Raw genomic sequence first — 20,583 nt, forward strand, 5'->3', positions numbered from 1 at the left:
ACAGGTGTTATTTATGATTCTTTACATCTAAACTTCTTTTGGTTTTAATCAAGATATGCATTTTTCATTTCAGCCTAAAACAACCAATGTTCTAGGAGCTGTTAATAAGCCGCTTTCATCAGCAGGCAAACAATCTCAGACAAAATCATCACGAATGGAAACTGTAAGCAATGCAAGCAGCAGCTCAAATCCAAGCTCTCCTGGAAGAGTAAAAGGAAGGTAAGTACATAAGAAATACCATACTTAACATTTAAGGACTCCATCAAGGCTATGAGATCTAAAATAACATCATTTACATTTAATGTCAGTGAATGAAAATCAGTGCATATCTGAACATTCCTATTTTAACACTGGTAGCCATTTACAAGTTAAATGTATTTGCTTTCTCATTTAGGTAGGTACTCCATCTTAGCCTTTCATATTTTAGCTTGTTGGGGCAATCATTGTTGGTAGACATAAGCTGGTTTCCAAACTAAATGTCTAGTTCATCCATAAAATGGAATGCATAGTCATTAAAAAATGATGCGGTATGAACTCATATGAAGAGTTTCCACAATATATTATTGAGTGAAAAAGGCAAAGAATAGAACAGTGTAAAGTATTTTTGAGTTTTTCAGAAGGGTTTGTATTTTCATTTGCTTGTATATGCATAGAAAGTTTTGGGAAGAGTACACAACGTCTTAGTAGTGTTTACAATAATCTAGTGTAGGAGGGAGATGATTTTATATTCTGATATGGTTTGAATTCCTTTTACCATGTACATATATAAACATTTTTGTTTAAAAAAAAAGTTTAAAAATGTACTTTTGAATTATGCTTTACAGGAGTTTTTTTTTTTTCTTCTTAAGAAAGAAAAAAGGAAAATAATTCACACTTTAACTGGTTTTAGCATGGGGCTTAGCATACCATTTGTCAGCAGCAGAGCCTTGTACAAGGCTAAACTGCCACCATTTATTCATTTTGCTAAGTTATTATGAAAGATTATGTTGTCTTTTGCACTATTCATAACCAATCAGTAAAGGAGGGAGGAGACATTCTAAAATGTCTATCAATTTCCTTGTAATGAATAAATTATTAAATGATATATAGTATAATCGAATTAAAACAAAAATTACATCTAAAGTTCTTTTTTTTTTCCTAGATTCCTGTTTTAATGCATATTAGTGTCTGATACCTAAGTGACCCTTCTTTACCTATGTAATTTAGACATTTTTCTACGGGATGGCCTCATATTTAACATGACCAAAAACATTTCCAGCAACTCATTTCCTAAATTACTGGCTTTTCTCCTTGAATTCCTGGTTATAATCAAAGATGATCTAATTCACCCATCTAGGCTAAGAGCCTCAAAATTGTCTTTGATTTTTCCCCTGTGCTAAAAAGTTTTGCCAGTTATTTTTCTCTACAATGTTTATTTAATACTTCTCTTTTCTGCTATCATCATATCATTCATTCCCTTTCTTTAATTACTGTAGTATTTGGCTATTTCCCTTTCTTATTCCTCTGGCTATGTATTGTATATCATATCACTGCTAGATAATCTTTTTTAAATGCTACGTTTTCAGGTTATTCCATTGCTTGGAAATCTTAATTGGCTTCCCTTGTTTGTTTTTAAGACCATTATATAGTTTTACCCAGTCCTCATCTCCCATTGTTATTCACAACAAATGACTCGTAGTTTCCCTACTTTACTTTTGGTTAAACTTTCTTTCAGCCTTTGTTGCTTTTTTTCTCCAAATCCCATCGGTTCACTAAGATTCTTTCTAAGGGAATGAGCTAGGTGTGTTTGAGAGATCAATTTGGTTGGAGAGTAGGAATGAGAGAATAATGGTCAGAGATGAAGGTGTGAGGTACCCAGATTATGTTTGGACTTTGTGGGTAATGTAAGGAATTTGGGTTTGATTTTGAGTAAAACTGGAAGATGTTCTGGAGTCTAGTAGTCTAATTTGTGCTTTTAAAAGATTGCCCAGATTATTGGTGGAGAGTAGAGGTGCTAGAATTAAGGTAGGAAATGCCACTTTGGAGTCAGCTAATAGTAATCTAGGGAAGGGATGAAAAGGGAAGATGATGGAAAATAGCCAAATGGTGTTAAATATACTAAAATGGATACTTTTTGAAAAGAATGAAACTTTTCCTCATAAAGTTATAAAGCTACACTAGGGAAAAGGAAAAACTTTTAAGGTTATTTGATTGTAATAACAATTACAAATGTCTATATTAAAAGGCTTGATAGTTCTGAAATGGATCACAGTGAAAATGAAGATTACACAATGTCTTCACCTTTGCCGGGGAAAAAAAGTGACAAGAGAGACGACTCTGATCTTGTAAGGGTGAGATATTTGGTTTGATTTTGTAATAAGTACAATAGTAATAATTTTTGCTATGTAAATAATCATTTTTACACTGAAACCAGTTAATTTTACTCTCAAGTTTGACATCTGATTTTACTCACAAATTTGAGTTTATAATTATCCTCTACCATGTAATTTCAGTATATTGAACCTCTTGTGTTTCTTGGCATTCTAGTAAGCAATCTTTATTCTTTAGAGCTTTGGAATCAAACATGCCAGTTCCATACTCAGAACTGCTTGGCTTTTGTGTTTTTTTTAAACATAGTAAATTTAGGCTTAGCCTTAGAGAAGGAGGCTAGAATGAGGGTCCTTAAAGTTTCCTTCACTTTAGTTGATTTCTTGAGCCTTTAATTACTAAATAAGTTTCTAGTAGATGTAGGAAATGCTACTGTTTTCATAAAGTCCTTGTTTAGTTTTAAAATCTTAATAGCAATGATATTGATGTGTTGTGTGTGATAGGCATAATTTATAAATGTCATTTGAAGACAAATTTGGTACTTTTAGTACAGATACAGAATACAGTTATGTATTGCAACACAACCTGATGGCATTAATAATTGAGCACATTTTGACTTTCGAGGTTAGCTCTGAACATTTCTTGAATAACGCATTAGGTTCCCTGAGTGAGTTCCTTTATCGGTGAAGTGTGGATACTTAGCTGGTAAGGTTTTTCAGAATAAATGAATTAGCCCAAATGAATGGTTGTTGCTGCTGTTTTGTTATAAAGATTAATATTTTTGATTAATGATTATCATAATAATGAAAGTTAATGTGTTTTAATCTACTCGATTAATAGAGGCAAAAGGTTATTAATAAAAACATTTGCTTTCTCTGACATAGAACTTGCCCTCCTGTCTTCCACTGGCCCAAGTTAGATATCCCAAGAAGTTTAAATTATTTTCAGTTTTTTTCAAATTTCTCCAGTAATTTATTTTAGCAGATTGTTTCTCTTTCCACTTAAAAAAATTAAAATTCTAAAATTCTTACTAAATCCTAACTATACTATAAATTCGGATTTTTATTGGCTGTTTAAAATTTTCACCCAAACAGAATTAAAAATTGGTTGCTTAGCCAGAAAGGAATTCTGTTATCTTGATTTATGGAAGAATCCTTGAGTTGGAAAAGGTATTTATGTCTTCTAGTCCTGCTTCTCACTTAGTGCAGAAATTCCTTTATTATCATTTATGAGAGTTGGTGCTTGAAAATGCCTTAAGTGGAGAGCTTATAATTTCTCTTCATTTGTTGGAAACCTCAGCTAGGCTACCCATACCCACATATACTGCCTCCTTTCCCTCCCCACTACCCCCTTAATTAAGAAGCATGGTTAATATTTTGCTAGCCTATAAATTCCATATCTAGTTCTACCTTTTGGAGCAATGCAGAATGAAGTCTATTTTTTATAGAACAGTTTTGAATTTCTGAGCTTTTGAGATTTATTTATATAATTAATGAAGGCCTTTGGCTGTCTTTTGTGTAACATTGCATCCATTTTCAGAAGAACCTTATTAATAAGCTCGTTTCAACTGAAATATTCTCAAAGAGGTGAGCATTATGAGACAGAAGTTCAATTTAAAGACCAATAGATTATGGTGAAAGAGTATCGTCTTTTTTATATACTATGAGCTTCACATTGAAATTTCACTGCAAAGGGATTATTCTTCATATACATTTGTATTGTAATATTTAGTTTTACAAATAACATATTTTCCCCATTTCCTGCTTCTAACCTCGATTTTATACCCCCTCTGTTCTGAAAACAATATGGTACAAAATGAAAAATTAGAGAATGTAGTGCTTTAGGAAGCTTAGATTATTTTATGATATTCTCAAGAAAACAGACATTGAATTTCGGGTTTGCCAACAACCTTTTCCAGAGCATAAATGAATTCAGCCACTTTTTCAGATCTTTGGACGTCAGAATGAATTGTAGCATTTAAAATTGGAGGGTTTAGTTTTAATTTAATATTTCTCTTCCCATCTCTAAGTAATGACAGTTAATTTTTAATTTATGTACAAAACTCTAGATAAATACTAACAAATTAAAACCAATTATTTATAGGGCTTTATTTTCCCCTAGATTTCAAGGATAATTTAAATGCTAAAAAGAATAAAAAGCAAATCAACATCCCAAATAAAAATACTAACAAGATAATCTCAGATCATGCCAAGCAGACATAAATAAAATTTAGAATTCATTCTTGACAAATATGAACTCTTTGTAAATTAATACTAGAAAGATACTTCATTAACATGCTAAAAGTTTTATCTGTTTAAATCAGTAGTCAGTGATTTAGTCAAAATTATTATTCTTAAAGGCAAAATACTTGAAACATTCTTATTAAAAATCAGGAACAAAACAGCCTGTTGTTTAAAATTGTTCTAGAATATTTGACCAGTTCTGAAAGACATTAAATAGGAGCCAAAAGTATGACAATGAAAAAGAAGAGGCAAATTTATTTTTATTTTTGTACTCTTAAAAAAAATAAGGGAAGCAGTTGAAAAACTAAGAGTGTAGGCATATGTATGTATGTATATATATGTAACTATAATTTTACTCTGGTAATTTTACTTTATGTCAGATGTACACTTGGGGGAAAGGGGATTTACTTTACAACACTAACCATTACAACAACGAAATTAGATAGATGGATCTAAACATAACCTTAAAAAGAGGTAGGAGGAACCTATGTGGAGAAAATACCAAAACTGAAAAACAGAAGAGAGAGAAGACATGCCATATTCCTTCATGGAAAAAATGAGTTAAAAAGATGACAGTTCTTTCTAAATGAAGATATCATTGTAAAATTCCAGTGTGATTTTAAGTCCATGTGGAAGAATAAAATGGATGCAAAAAAGAGGAGTAATAAGATCAGCCCAACCAAACACAAACATACTTAGTTATAATTAGTAAAATATTGCGCTGTTGTTACGTTAGCCCAGAAACATTATTATTTTTTGAAAAATAATGCAAAGTAAAGGAAGCATTACAAATCAGTGATTTTGAAATTGCTTAGATGTCTGTTTGGCAGTGGAAGTAGGAAAAAACAGTTTAGAACCTCAACTCAGCATCCTCCTCTAAAACAAGATAATAATGTCTTAGTCTGCTCAGTCTGCCATAACAAAATATCATAGACTGGGAGGCTTAAACAACACAAATTAATTTTCTCACATTTCTGGATGTTGGGAAGTCCAGGATCAAGTGTGGGCCAATCCAGTTCCTGGTGGAAGCTCTATTCCTGGTTTGCAGATGGCCACCTTCTTACTGTGTTCTTAACATGGTGGAGAGAGAGACAGCAAGATCTCTCTGGTGTCTCTTTTCATAAGGACACCAATCCCATCATGAAGGCCCCACCCTCGTGACCTTATCTCAACTGAATTACCTCCCAAAGGCCACATCTCCAAGTAGTATCGTATCATAACACTTCAGCATATGAATTTTGTGGGGACACAATTCAGTTCATAACAAATAGGAAATAAAATTTAAATATACACAAAAGTGTAGAATATTTAGATTAAAACTCAGACTTTAATAAACGAATGGACAAAGGGCATAATACCAAGGGTATAATTAGGCAGTTCACAGGCAGGAAACACAAATGACTAATTAAACATATTAAAAAATTATAAGTAATTAGATAATTTTTCTTTTCACTGATTTTTGTTTTGTTTTGTTTTGTTTTGTTTTGTTTTGTTTTTCGGTACTCGGGCCTCTCACTGTTGTGGCCTCTCCCGTTGCGGAGCACAGGCTCCGGACGCGCAGGCTCAGCGGCCATGGCTCACGGGCCCAGCCGCTACACGGCATGTGGGATCTTCCCGGACCGGGGCACGAACCCATGTCCCCTGCGTCGGCAGGCGGACTCTCAACCACTGCGCCACCAGGGAAGCCCTTCACTGATTTTTTAAGAATGTAAACTGGAACAAACCTTTTGGAAATTAACTTAGTACTTAAATATTATGTGTTTTATGTACATGTGTATACCTGTGGAGAGCATTATAAATTCATATGCACTATTCTTGGTTTCTTTGAAGAATTTCCTCAGTCTCCATCTGCTGGTCAGTGCTTAAATTCTGTGAATGTAGACTGGTATTTTATTTTAAATTTGAAAGTCACTGATTTTTAAATTTTTTTTTTGTTAGTTGTATCTGGGAAGAAGTGGTATCTTTGATTCAGAAGTGTTTTCAGAATTTTTAATAAATGATGAATATGTTTAAACTTTTGTATCTTGCAACCTCCATTTATAAAATAAAAATAGTTCTTTTATGATGTGTATGCATGACATATATATAACATAGTTGATATTTTATGTCTTATTATACATTGTGTGGTAAAATTAGGATTACTTAAATTGACTATCAAAACAGATCCATTATACTTTAGTATAAGTTGTCCATTATTTAAGCATTCAATTTAGAATGTTCTTTTTTATGAAATAACTCTTCACCAAAAATTTATAATATAATCAAATACTGATCTTGAGAGGTCTCATTTGAGGCTCTCTAGCTTGAATAAGAATAAAAACTTACCCCCAGATAGTGTTTTAAATTAGAAAATTATTAATAAAAGCAAGTAAGTAGTTATGGTTCTGATGTACTTCAGAACTCTATACCTTATTTAGGTACATTTTTATGACTGAAGTGGATAACAGATTTTTTTTTTTGATTCTTAAAAATACATATACTAACAATGCATACTAAGTTTTATATTTGAAATTGTGGCTTTTATTCCTAGTCTGAATTGGACAAACCTAGAAGCCGGAAAAAAACACCTGTAACAGATTCAGAGGAGAAATTAGGGATGGATGACCTGACTAAGTTGGTACAGGAACAGAAACCTAAAGGCAGTCAGCGTGGAAGGAAGAGAGGCCATACGGCTTCAGAGTCAGATGAACAACAGTGGCCTGAGGAAAAGAGGCTCAAAGAAGATATATTAGAAAATGAGGATGAACAGAATAGTCCACCAAAAAAAGGTAAAAGAGGCCGACCACCAAAACCTCTTGGTGGAGGTACCCCCAAAGAAGAGCCAACAATGAAAACTTCTAAAAAAGTAAGCAAAAAAAAACCTGGACCTTCAGCAACAGAAGAAGAGGAAGAAGAAGAAAGACAAAGTGGAAACACAGAACAGAAGTCAAAAAGTAAACAGCACCGAACTTCAAGGAGAGCACAACAAAGGTAAGTATGTGTAACTCTAAACTGCATACATTTAGTTACTATATTATAAATCATAATTTGATGCTATCCACATTTGGGTCTTCCCCAAAGCAGAGCAGAATCTCCTGAAACTAGTGCAGTTGAATCCACACAATCCACACCTCAGAAAGGACGAGGAAGACCATCAAAAACGCCATCACCATCACAACCCCCCAAAAATGTGTAAGTTGTAAATAATATTAAATTTCAAACCAGTTTCAAATTATTTTGCAGGGGTTCATAAATTTCTAAATATACATAGGGCTGTATTTAAATCCCATATATTTAGCCCCATTACACTAGGTAAGATAACATTTTTGTAAACTTACCTCGGTGATTGATACCCAGTCAACCTTTGGTGACATTTGTACATTTTTACAGGTTTTAGACAAAACTTTATAAATGAATACCAAATAGTTTATTATTTCCAATACATACTTTATGGTACCTGAAGAGATGATGAAGTATTTTTAAATAATTACAGTGTAGACCACGTTACCTTGTCATTCCATGCTACAATTTTTCTTCATGCCTTTCCTCAACAGCTTTAAAAAATAACTTTTACACTTTTGCTTTGATTCTTTGAACCGTGTCGGAAAGTAACAGGCATCATTTTTCTTAAATTACGTCTGTGGAAATTATCACATGGTGATCTCAAGTTTTTGATGTCTTGATTTTGTTTGTTTTCTAATCACATTAACACATCTGTATCTATAGATAGTTTTGGATGTTCACACAAATACATGTTTATAGGAGAGTTACAGTAACAAATCTGTGTCCAAACTTACTAAAGTGACAGGGGCATCAGTGTTGGTAATTTGTAAATTGGCACGTTTTTCTCCTCAAAGTGGAAATAGAATAGCGTGTCTTCTACTAGAAATTTTGCAATTTTTCTGAAAGTAATCCCATACTTCAGTAGCTTGACTTTTCAGAGTTGCCAACAGACCTTGGTTAAATACTCAGTTACCTTCAAAGTTTTTCCTGTTCCTGTGTATTCCATAGGAAGAGGAAAAGTTACCTGAGTGTCTAGCCAGTACTTCCTGCATTTTTCCATATAATTTTTCCCTCAGATAAAAAGTAAAGGTAAGTACATTTTGGTGGCAGCTTCATAAATGTGTTTGTATTCAACCATGGAAAACCATTGTTTTTTTGATAAAAAAAATATTCTTAAGGCATCTTAAATTCCCATGGTTAATTTTATAACAATAATATAATGGGGTGAATATCTTTCATGCTCCTAACTTTAATTTGTTCCTATTTGGGCCTCATAAAATTAAGGGCTTAGATGATTATCATGTTACCTCCTAAAATTACACAAGTTCCTCACATGAGTGTTCTAAATCAAACAAGCATTTCTGTTAAAAAATCAGTACAGAAAGAGATTCTGTATTCTGTCTTAACAGCCTAACTTCCTTTCACTGGGAAGCCCCATTTTAGAGGTAATGTAATAACATATGTTATGATTTGTCTCTTTTCTTGTTCTGACCTCAGTGGAATTGAGAAAGATTGTATTATTTTCCTTGTATTTTCTTCTATTAATTCTGAAAAACTGAATCAAGTACGTTTGAGTAATTGGTTTGAGTATGGATTAAACAATATCTATTTTCGATTGCTTATAGAAGTGATAGGCTAAGTTCTTAATTAAAAAAACAAATATTTATCAAGAGAGATACATTTAAGTAAATGGTGGCATCTGTTACATATTTTTGAGTGTCTCCTGTTTCAGAGAGTACTAGGTGCTAGGGAATATAGCGGCACGAAACGGGCACGATTCTTACCCTTATAGGACTTACCATCTAAATGGGCATGTAGTCATTAAATAATCACACATAAATATGGAATAATAAATTGTGATATATGCCCTGAAGGATAAAGTTAGGGTGCTGTAAGAGAATGTAATGACAGGGCTGGGGAATTGGGGAAGTTTTCTCTTCGGAAAGTGACCAGTTGATTCCTTGAGAATAGTAGGAGTTAGACTGATAGAGAGTAGGGAGAGGAACATTTCAGCGGGAGGGAACACTGTTTTGGAAGGTTCTGAAGTGGGAAAAATCTTGGCAAATTCAGAGAGCTGACGGAAGGCAAGGATATTAATGTATTGTAGTTGTGGGGAACTGGGGAGTGGAAAGAGATGAGAATGGACAGGTAGGCAAGGCCTGACTGCAGGGCTTTATATGCTGTATTAAGGAGGTTTATGCAGTTACTCTCAGTACGTAGGGGGCGTGGCATCAGCTGTTTTTACATTTTTGAAAGATTACTTGTAGAGAGAAGAGCCAAGAGATGAGAATGGTTTAGAAATATGTAGTAACAATGAAGATGGAGATAAATGAATGGATTTGAGATTTCTTTATAAGTAGAATCTTAGGGCCAGATAAAGAGTGGTAGACTATGACGAAAGACTCTAATAAAATTTCTGCTTTGAGCAACTCAGCCTTTTACTGAGTTGGGAAGGATAAAAGGAAGAGTAGACTTTGGGTTATGTGTTAAAATCCTTTATGGTATTGGTTTCGGTCATACTGACTTGTTATTTGGTAGATCTTTTTATATGTAAGATTCTAGGATTAAGTGCTTGTTTAGGGTTCAGAATGTAAGAAAAATATTTCTTGGCTTACAAGGTAATTGAGAATAAAAATGATAATAAATGAAAGCCTGTGAAATATTTAAAGCATTTCCTGTTATGAAGTAACCTACCACTTAAGGATCAGAATGTTCATTTTATTTTACATGTGTTTTACTCTAGCCGTGTAGGACGCTCCAAACAAGCCGCTACTAAAGAAAATGATTCAAGTGAAGAAGTAGATGTGTTTCAGGGTAGCTCTCCTGTCGATGATAATCCACAGGAAGAAACAGAGGAAGAAGAAGTGTCTGCAGTAAATGTATGTGTTTATGAAAGTGCCATGTGTAATAGTATGGAATATAGAATTAGAGTTGGTAAATATTTGGTCAGCTCCATTTAGCACTTGCTGTTACTTAATAATTCTAAATATTTATATATTTTTCTTCATTAGTTTATAGTGTTGTTTCATCTACCGGCTTAGATAGTGGAGACTATATCCTTTGTGAAAACCTGAAACCAAGTGAGAATAATAGATGTAGCCTAGTGAAAGTGTAAATGCCCAGTTTAAAACTGAATGCAGAGAGGAACAAGTGGCAGTCTGATGTCAACACCTTACGCATTTAAGTTCTCCCTGTATCTGTTATATATACTCTTGTTTATGTTTCGTAAGTATTTGTTTGAGTTTCCCACTAGCCACTAGTAGTTAGTTGTATAGAATAAAATCCTGCCTTTAACTAAAATTAGCTTTTGGAATTCATAAAATTGGTAATAGACACTTCTTTTACAGAAGCAGGAATGTGATGCTTCCTGAGATACTTTTTTTTAAAAGAAATGAATGGTTTTGCTGGTTACATCTCAGATTTTTCTCTTTGGAAGAAATATAATTAACACATTTAAGTAAGAGCTGTCATCTTCCTAACATTAATGCTGAATCTTTGGGTCAGCTCAGCCAGCCATCTTTGTTTGAGAAACCTGTGTTCTTTGATCAGGTCCCAGGGTTGATCCCTGCCCCTCTGTCCTATTTAATATAATCAGCACTTCTATCTGCATCAGGATGCATTTATGTGAATGAATTAAGACCACAGAAAAATATGTTGAATTATGGTCTCAAACCTAGTTGGGCTTGTTTGTAAAGGGTTTTTGGGGGGTGTAAAAATAAGGCTGAAGAGTTGTACATAGTGACTGATGTCTTCATCAAAGAAAAACTATACTGTAAATTAATTAAATTAAAATCCTGTTCTATTTATATTCCTCTTGTTAATACTGATCTTTTTTGAACTAAAGTTTTATGCTTTCATTAGTACTTGCCAGTAAGTGGTAATATGTCTGAATTTCAGATTATTTATATGTATTTGATTGTTATGATCCAAACTCAATAGCTGTTTTCTGAGAAAGACAGCTGTAAGCCTAAATTCATAAATATCAAATGTTTTCGTTTACTACAGAAACATAAGTAAAAAGGTGATATTTGCAATTGTTTTTCTTGCTGTTGGCATTGACTTCTGTTCATTTCTCTTTAAAATTATTAAATAGAAAAGTAAAATAGTTCTCTCATTTGCTCTCCTGGGAAAGGCTATTTATGGGCATTCATGTATTATGTACGTCTAAATATGTGATGTCAAGGCAGAAAGTTAACATAGGAGAAAGGTTTTGAGGAAAGAAAAGCAAAGAAAATCAGGAACATGTAAGAATAATGATTGGTTAAAAAATAATAATAACTACTGCTGTGTCTAATTAATATGTACCCATTTTAATTAAGCATCTGGTGATATTTCTTTCAAGGTACGGCGGCGAAGTTCTAAAAGAGAAAGGCGATGAACAAATGTCATTAATAACTTTCTATGTGAAAGCTTTGAAAAAAATAATTTTTTGTCAAGCTTCAGGCTGAGTAAAGCCTTTGATGCACAAAATGGGACTGCTGAAGAGTGGACAGTTGGACCTTACTCTGATGACCTCATGTATTTGTGGTCACATGCTTTAGCCATGCGCACGGTGATAACATTGACTATGGAGTCTTGTGAAAAAGTCTAATGTGCGATGGCTATGTAGACATAAAGAAGAAACTTGTAAATATATTTTTTCTTCTTCTTTTTCTTTTTCTTTTTTTTTTTTTTTTTTTTTTTAATGTTTCTGACTTCTAAAGTGCTTGTATAGCTTTTATCTGCGGCTTTAAACTGACAGTACCCAGCTGTTTATTGGATCTATTGATTTGAAAAGAGTTTGTTAGGATAGATCTTAAGCAGTAATCTGTCAGTGTTTGTATTTGTATTCTCTGCAGTTTTACTGTGAAAAGTTTTTTTCAACAAATGGTGTCATTTTCTTGATGTCACAATTTGTTGGAGAGTTAAAATGATCTCTTTCCCTTGTGTATCTTACCTAGTGTTTACTCCTGGGCACCCTTAATCTTCAGAGGTGCTAAATTGTCTGCCATTACACCTGAACAATGCCTCTGATGGGAGGACGCCACGCAAACTGTGGAATAGTCCTGAAGTTGTTTGATTATTTTACACCTCAGTATTGGTCCCAGAATTTTCTGGCCTTCCATGGCAAGGAAAATTTTAAAAAGAGAGAGATTTAAAATATTATAATTTTAAAGAGTGTGTTATAAAATAATGTACTGAATTCTTTATCCCATTTTATCATCCCTTTTCAGTTTTTATTAATCTACTGTATCAATAAAATTCTGCAGTTTGAATTAGTTTTTAATAGTCTAGAATGTTATTGTGTATAGATATTTCCTCTTGAACATTATGTGCAGAAAATGCAAATTATTACACTATAATATAAAATCTGATATATACACATTAGAAGTGTTTCAGTTCTCCATAACAGTGTAAAGTTAATCAGAAAGAAAAAAATTTTATTGATGCAGTGTGTCTTTATAAAGCTGTTCTTGAAAGCAAGTGTTTTGTATTTTATAGTGAGTTGCATGTTTATGAAAAGTGCTGAAAATGGGATGTGCTCTTTTCTGTAAATTGGTATTTAGCCATAGTATATGATAGATTGCCCCATAACATAGTTTTTCATCAAGAGTTTATTATTGTACTTTATTTTGGAGCCAAAAATTGTTTCTGGGCGGGGGAGGGACAGGATGGGAGTGATATATCCAACTATATGAGCTACTGTAGGTATCACAATCTTATGTACTTTGAATGAAATTCCACTTTGTCCAGACTGGGAGAAGTGGAAATATATTTGTGTTTAGAGCATATCTTTTTTCTTTTCTTTGTTGTAATCTACAAAATATAGAAACAAAGGTAGCATCCTTTATACAGTTTTATGAACTGTATTTTCAACCAAAACATATAGGTTACAACTTAATGCTTTCCTAAATTCATTTTAGTATTTCAGGTGCTGTTCTTTCATTTTTTCATGGTTACCATCAGAAAAGAAAATCATATTCTAACTTATTAAATTTATCACAGTGGATAATGGAGCATTTTCATTTAATATGCCATTATGTTTAAGGTATATTTCCAAGTTGGTTATAATAGATGGGGGATATAATAAAGAAACTACTATTTTGGAAAGTGACGTTTTACTATTTTCCAGTGTATATCACAATTGATGTGATTATTTTTCTTTTGAAGATTTCTTCATGTTTATGAAACGGCCTTTTATTTTTTAAAAAAAAGTTTTGAATTGTGTCTTAATCTCTCATTAGTTAACTATTCTTCATCTACAACAGTACTGACACCAGTGATTATGGGAGGCTGCTGTATATCAAGGCAGCTAATGTTGGACCAAGATACAGGTGGTTTTTAAATGTGTCATTAGCTCAGTTCTCCCAAACACGCTATTTCTATTTCAGCAGTACAAAGGCATGTTTTTAAATCTATAACATAAAGAATAAGGGATAGCTTTGTATTTTTGTCGTTGACTAAATTGCACCGGAAATGTTTATGGAAGTATATCTTTAAGACCATTTTATAAAACAGTGAAAAAATGATTGTGGAGGATTTTTATTTGCATGATCATAATTAACCAAATTTCATTGCACATTTAATTCTGTACATCAGTTCACAAAAAATGTTCATTGTAGATTTTGTTTAATGACAATGAGTCTGTGATTTTATAACTTGTCTGTTCACTTTTTGGGAGCATTATGATGTAAATTTTCCATTTTTCTGTAGAAAAAATAGGTGCAATAATGATCAAAGTTTTGATGTCCTGAGACATCTTAGGGGATTATCTCATTATGTTGAAACTTAACATTTCATGTACTAACATTTGGAGAACCACATACTGTAACTAAAGTAAAATTAAGTATGTGTAAAACGTTAATTGCTAACAGTGGTTAGCAAAGTCTTCAGTGATAATGTTCATTTTGAAAATATATACTGTATAAAAATTTAAGAAAATATTTAACTCACTGTAACAAGTTCCATTATGAAGATCTTATGATTCTTCAGTGAGGTTGTCTTGCTGCACTCTGTAGCAAATCCGTTTAATCTACACTATAATAAAATTTCTTGCTGCAGTGCAACAGGAAGCTTTTTCAGTGATCTCCACTGTATATGTAAATTACAAATGTGGCTGTAAAACTTGTTCCAGGTATTAAAGGTTACATTACTTTCTGTATTTTCTTATAACTTGTAAGTTTGATTTTTGATTTTCCTTTTGCCCACTTAAAGAATGTCAGGAATTTAAGAATTTGTTTAACTTAGGCATATCTCCCCTACCACATAGTATTATGTCACCGTAATGAACAGTTGGTATTTAGATAGATAACCAATTTTCAGACACAGTTTTGGATTTTCTGTGAAGTTGAATAAACATGAAAGCTAATATATAACTGTATTATTTTATTTATGTGAATCTATATATATTTAAATATGTTTACTAAATGACGGAAGGCACATTTTAGTGATTTTTAATTTTGGAGTCTTTGTTTCATTAAGAGGAAATATATTTCCTAGTAACATTTTTCAGACTTCTTGTTTAAACTTCTCATGTAACATCTTGGCTGGCAGAGACTTACTAAGTATTATTTAAGCTAAAAGATTGCATAACTGAAGAAAAGAAATGTATAATATAAACTTTAAAAGTAAACACTAAGAAAATAAGTTACTGTAGTGATAGTTTTATTAATTTGTTCAGCAAATATTTATTGAGTACCTACTATGTGCTAGGCTAGTTACAGGGGATATAGTGTGATCAGGATAGAATAAGTCTCTGCCCTTGTGGAGTTTACATTCTCCACAAAGAGGTGGGGGACTAAGGAAAGCAATAAGTAATATATAATGTCATACTGTGAAAAGTATGGAGATTAGAAAAGGAAAGCAGGATAGAGAGTAGAAATGATTGGAGGAGAAACTATTTTATATACTTTGAAGCTGCGTTATTCAGTAAAATTTAGGATTGTTAATGTCTTTATGATGAAGTGACACTTTTATAATTATAAAACATCATTTGTTAGCTGTATGAATACTTCATGCCTCCTTTGTCTGATAATTGATATAGCCATACTAGTTTTGTTTTAACTATGGTTTGCATGACAAAACTTTTTCTGTTCCATTATTTTCAACCTGTTTATGTCCTTATGTTTAAAAGTGCATGTCATGTAAACATTTTATTCTTTGGTCTTGTTCTTTTATCCAATCTTAGAATCTTTGTTCTTTAATTAGAGTGTTTAGACTATTTATTTTTGGTATAATCACTGGTACAGTAGCTTTTATTGCTATTTTTTTGCCATTTTTTTCTTTATTCCTTTATTTTCTCCTTTTCCTACCTTCCTTTGGCTAGGTAAAGTATTTCTTACTATTCTATTTTATCTCTTTTATTAGCTTTTTAGTTACACCTGACTGTATTATTATTTCAGTGGTTACCCTACAGATTATAATATCTGTATTTCACTTATTATAGTCTGCGCTATATTAATGTTTTTGCCACCTTCTGGACAACGCAAGGATTTGAAAACAGTTCAATTCCATTTGCTGCGCCTCTACTCTTTGTGCTATAGTTGTTACATATTTTGTGGTTATAAATGTCGGAATATCTATGTTTTCAGTAGTCAGTGTTCTTACTTGTTTATACATACATTTTCTCTTTTCTTTGCACTTTTTTCTTTTTTGTTTTTTTGGTAGTTCTGTGCGTCCATCTTAATTCATTTTTCTTAAGCCTGAAGAACTTTTAATATTGCTTATGGTGCAGGCCTGGGGGCAGTTAACTCATTCAGCGTTTGTTTGTTTGAAACGTCTTAATCACACCTTCATTTTTGAAGGGTATTTTCCTTGTATATGGAATTCTAGATTGGCAGTTTTATTTATTTGGCAACTTAAAAGTTAGCATTCTGTTGTCCTCTGATTTTCATATTTTTTGTTGTAAGTCAGCTTAAAACCTTTTTGCTCTTTGTAGGTAATGTGTGTTTTTTTTCTGGCTGCTTTTAGGATTTTCTCTTTATCTTTGTTTTTAGCAGTTTGACTGTGCTGAGCGTACTTATGTTTTTCATTTTATTTATCATGCTTGGGGTTTACTGAGCTCTTGAATCTGTGGGTTGATGTATTCCATCAGTTGTGAAAAATTATCCATTCACATATTGCTTCTACTCTATTATCACTTCTCTCTTTCTGACACTACAGTTATAAATATACTTTACTGTTTGTGTCCCATGTGCTTTTTATTTTCTTCCCTGATCTTCCCGCTTTTTTTTTTTCTCTCTGTGCATCAGTTTGGATGTTTTCTCTTGACCCATCTTTCAGATTTATCAAGCCTGCCTTCTGCACTGTGCAGTCTTCCATTTAACCAACCCAATTAGTTGACTTCACATATTGTATTTTTTAGTTTTAGAGTGTCCAGTTATATTTTATAGATTTCATTTTTCTTTTGAATGTCTCTGTCTTTTTACTTTCCTCCCATTTAAAAAAATACAGCTGGCAAACATTTGAATTATATAACTAAGTCTAACATCTGCATCATCTGTGGATCTGATCCCATTGCCTAGTTCTTTTTTTCTTGATTACCAGTCACATTTTTCCTGGTCACACTTCTTTCTCTCACTTTATAGGGCTTTTAATTTTTTCCCCTTCTTCAGGAGAATGTTTATAAAAGAACTGAAGGATTGAAGTTGATGTCATTTTCCACCAGGAGAGAATTTGCCTTGTTTTCTGTTAGGCATTTTAGGGCTTGATTACCTCAATCCATGGAGTTGGGCTTGGGTTGCAGCTTTTGTTACACTCAAACTTGTTTCAAAAGTCTTGGGAGTAAGACTTGTATTATGTGACAGGCCTTGCAAGACTACCAGAGATTTCATTCAGCTTTTCTCTCCAGCCCAGCCTCTCAGCAGGAAGACTGTTTTACATAGGATGGGCAAAGAAGGTTCTTTGAGAAGGTGACATCTGATCATGGACTTCCATTAAGTGAGGGAATCAAGCCATATGGGGGGAAAAAGTATTACAGGCAGAGGCAAGAGGAAGTACAAAAGTCCTGAGGGAAGAATAAGTACATCAAGGATTTCAAGAAGGCAGTGTTTCTGGAGTGAAAGTGACCAAGAGATAAAAGGGTAGGAGAGAAATTCAGAAGGTAGCAAAGAATCAGATCATACCTGTATGCCTCTTGGGACTTTTGTTCAGAGTTTGATGGGAATCCACTGCAGGGCTTTGATGAGTAGGAGAGTGGCAAGATCTGGACCTGTTTTTTTTTTTCTTATTTTTTAATTAGAGAAAAAAATACTTTGGACTCAACATGTCTAAAACTGAGTGCATAACCTTTCCTTCCTGGATCTGGTCATCTTTGTATATCTGAAAATAGAACTAGCATTCAGCTAGTAATGCAGGTCAGAAATCTAGAAATTACCTCCCAACTCCTCCTCTTCCTTACACTCATATCCAGTCTGTCATCAAGTCCTGTTGATTTTACCTTCTGATTATTCCTGGAATTTTTCTACTTTTTTCATCAATGTGTTAAAAAAAAGTAGTTCTCATTTCTTTGCCTCCAAACTTGTCTGCTCACATTTACTCTTGCCTGACCTCAAATTTATTTTCACAGTGTAGCCAGACTATATTGTGAAATACAGTGATCCTGTCAGCAGCAGCAGCAACAATAAACCCTACAGTATAAACCCTACAATCCCGTAACACTTCACCATTGCATTTAGGATAATGTGCCCTACAAAGCTCTGCATCTTTGGTCAGTCCTATCTAGCCAGTCTTTTCTTCTTAGTCTCTGTCAGCTAGGCTATTCTTTCAGTCCCCTTATACCTCGTTGCCAGAGGTACAAGCTATTAGGGTGCATATAAAGGTATATAGACATGCAAAAGATAAAATATAGTCTATTCATTCTGCCTGGAGCACTCTTCCTTTTTCTGCTGCGTCTAGTTGTTTCATAGTCACACTACAAGTAAGAATTTTCTCTAGGAAGCCTTTCTAGATTTCTGTGATCAGGACAAACCCCACTGTTATCCACCCCCTTAGTTTACCTCTTTATGGAGCTTATTAGCACAGTTGGCATTTGAATTGTTTGATTAATGCTTGTCCTACTGCCTCCAACATTGTAAACTACATGAAGACAGAGGTGGTGGTTTTTTTTTTCACTAGTTTATCTCTAGCACACAGCACAGTGCCGAGTATACATAGTGTACATACATAGTGTACATACTCAGAAACGTTTGTTGAATAATCTAAATTAACTTTATTAAAATGTAGATAAATAAGACGTTAAAAATTGTTTGATTTAAGACGAAGAAGTCTGTTAATTTATTGTGCCAGATAACCTTACTAAAAGCTTTACATACACTGTCATCTCATGTAGTCCTCACTGTAGCTCTGTGGTCATTGATGGTATGCCCTTTAACAGATGTGGGAACTGAGGGTCAGAGATTGTAATGGTTTACTCAAGATTCCTCATCTCTAGAGTGATGACTGAAGGGTCGATCACATGTGTTTTACTCCAAAGCTATGCCCTTTCGGTACTACCTCAAATATTAATCATCAAACCAACATTGATTGAATAAATATTAATAAGTCTTAAAGAAGTAGTGATGTAATTCTCAAATTATGTTGGAATTTCCCAGTCAAGGTGATAACATAGCATTGGCCACATTTTATTGGATACTCTGTTACCTGTGTCCCTACATTATCTCCCATTGTGAGAAATGTGTATTATCAACATTTTACAAAGAAACCTAGACTTGCCCAAAGGTCACAGAGTAGAGCCAGAGTTGATGGTCTGAAGTAATACTTATGCCATTGGTTTGGACTAGAATTCAAATAACTTACTTAAACCCAGACTGCTTTCTATTTATTGAAAGCATATAAAATGCTTCAGACAAATCTTAGATAGTGATGGATAAAAATGTAAATTTATTTACATAATTCACATTCTTTGGTGGATGGGTTTAACTGGTTCACTAGGTAGTCTTCTGCGTTATGCCCCTTGGGTGCCCCTAGTTATCATGAAAAAAATCCTGGAGAGGTGGTAACACTGTTAGCCCCTTATAGATAGTATGTGGATGTTTGGAGCTTGGGTGCATACCACACATGTTCATTTGGGAATTGAGATCAACTTGGCTGAAGGGGAGAACTTTATCTGCTTTATGGTTGGGTAGTGGGGAGATGCTCTTGCAGAAGTATTTTGGGAGAACATAGTTTAGGGCTTTGAAGTACAAAGCCAGTTAAGGGAGCTACCGATGGATTTTTAGAGCAAAAGAAGGAAGCTAGGAAATTATTAGGACTTTTCACATGACAGCTTTAGAAGGGTGTGTAATACAGTTTAAGGGACTATAATATAGTTTAAGGGACTACTAAACTAGTCCAGTTAGTTCACTGTAAGATTAGCTTAGTAGTTTGCTCTGAAGAAGCAATTACCTTGTCTTTAAGCCTCAGACTGTTCATAACTAGTAATGGTTAGACCTGAGTTCTGTAGTTCCATTGTTCAAATAAACAGACAACGTTCACAGTAAGTAACAGCCAGTTGAACATCTTTTTTGATTTAAAACCTTACACATGTACTTCCTAAATCCTTTCCCATAGAAAGGAGGTAGAAACAACACAGGCATTCAGAGCAAAATATAAAAATCACCCTTCATTTCACCTGATCAGGATTTCAGTCTCACTTCCTTGCTTATATATACCTGTATTTCTTGTTTTTATGTAAGTGGGACCATACTATACCCTTCTACAACTTTTTCCTCTACTTAATGTTTTTATAAAGCTATCAGCACATATGAGTTTATTGCACCCTTTTAACAACTGCATAAGGTTCATTGTATAGGTATGCCACGATTTATTTAATCACTGTTCTGTTGATGGGCATTTGGGTTATTTACATTTTTCACTGTTACAAATGATGCAGTAAATGATCTTTCCTGTTAATGTCTTTGTGCTGAAGTGCCAGATTTCCTTGTTCATATTCTTTGCACATTTTTCTATTTAGCGGTTTGTCTTTTTTTCGTTGTTGTTTATCTCTGGGTAAAAAGGAAGGAGATAGGGATGGGTTATGGACTTTAGCCACACCATGTTACATTTTGTTACAAAAATATACTGTAGTTTTTGG

The 20,583-nt window shown here is 33.5% G+C and overlaps 1 protein-coding gene across 7 annotated transcripts in view; it reads left to right on the forward strand.

Annotated features, from left to right (window-relative positions):
* PDS5B (PDS5 cohesin associated factor B) overlaps nucleotides 1-12,431 on the forward strand; it is a 228,564-nt gene extending 216,133 nt beyond the window's left edge. For 3 of the 7 annotated variants that reach the window (XM_007105442.3, XM_024125886.3, XM_007105443.4), the window contains 6 exons: nucleotides 74-219; nucleotides 2,225-2,330; nucleotides 7,081-7,520; nucleotides 7,611-7,721; nucleotides 10,276-10,411; nucleotides 11,875-12,431. In XM_007105442.3, the coding sequence (XP_007105504.2) occupies nucleotides 74-219; nucleotides 2,225-2,330; nucleotides 7,081-7,520; nucleotides 7,611-7,721; nucleotides 10,276-10,411; nucleotides 11,875-11,910 (975 nt within the window). In that variant the 3' untranslated portion in view covers nucleotides 11,911-12,431. The remainder of the gene's footprint in view (nucleotides 1-73; nucleotides 220-2,224; nucleotides 2,331-7,080; nucleotides 7,521-7,610; nucleotides 7,722-10,275; nucleotides 10,412-11,874) is intronic. The other 4 variants (XM_055089322.1, XM_055089323.1, XM_055089321.1 and 1 more) reach the window with 4 other exon arrangements.
* The last annotated feature ends 8,152 nt before the right edge of the window (nucleotides 12,432-20,583 follow it).

The sequence above is a fragment of the Physeter macrocephalus genome, chromosome 13 (genome assembly GCF_002837175.3).
Source record: "Physeter macrocephalus isolate SW-GA chromosome 13, ASM283717v5, whole genome shotgun sequence".
NCBI classification, from domain to species: domain Eukaryota; kingdom Metazoa; phylum Chordata; class Mammalia; order Artiodactyla; family Physeteridae; genus Physeter; species Physeter macrocephalus.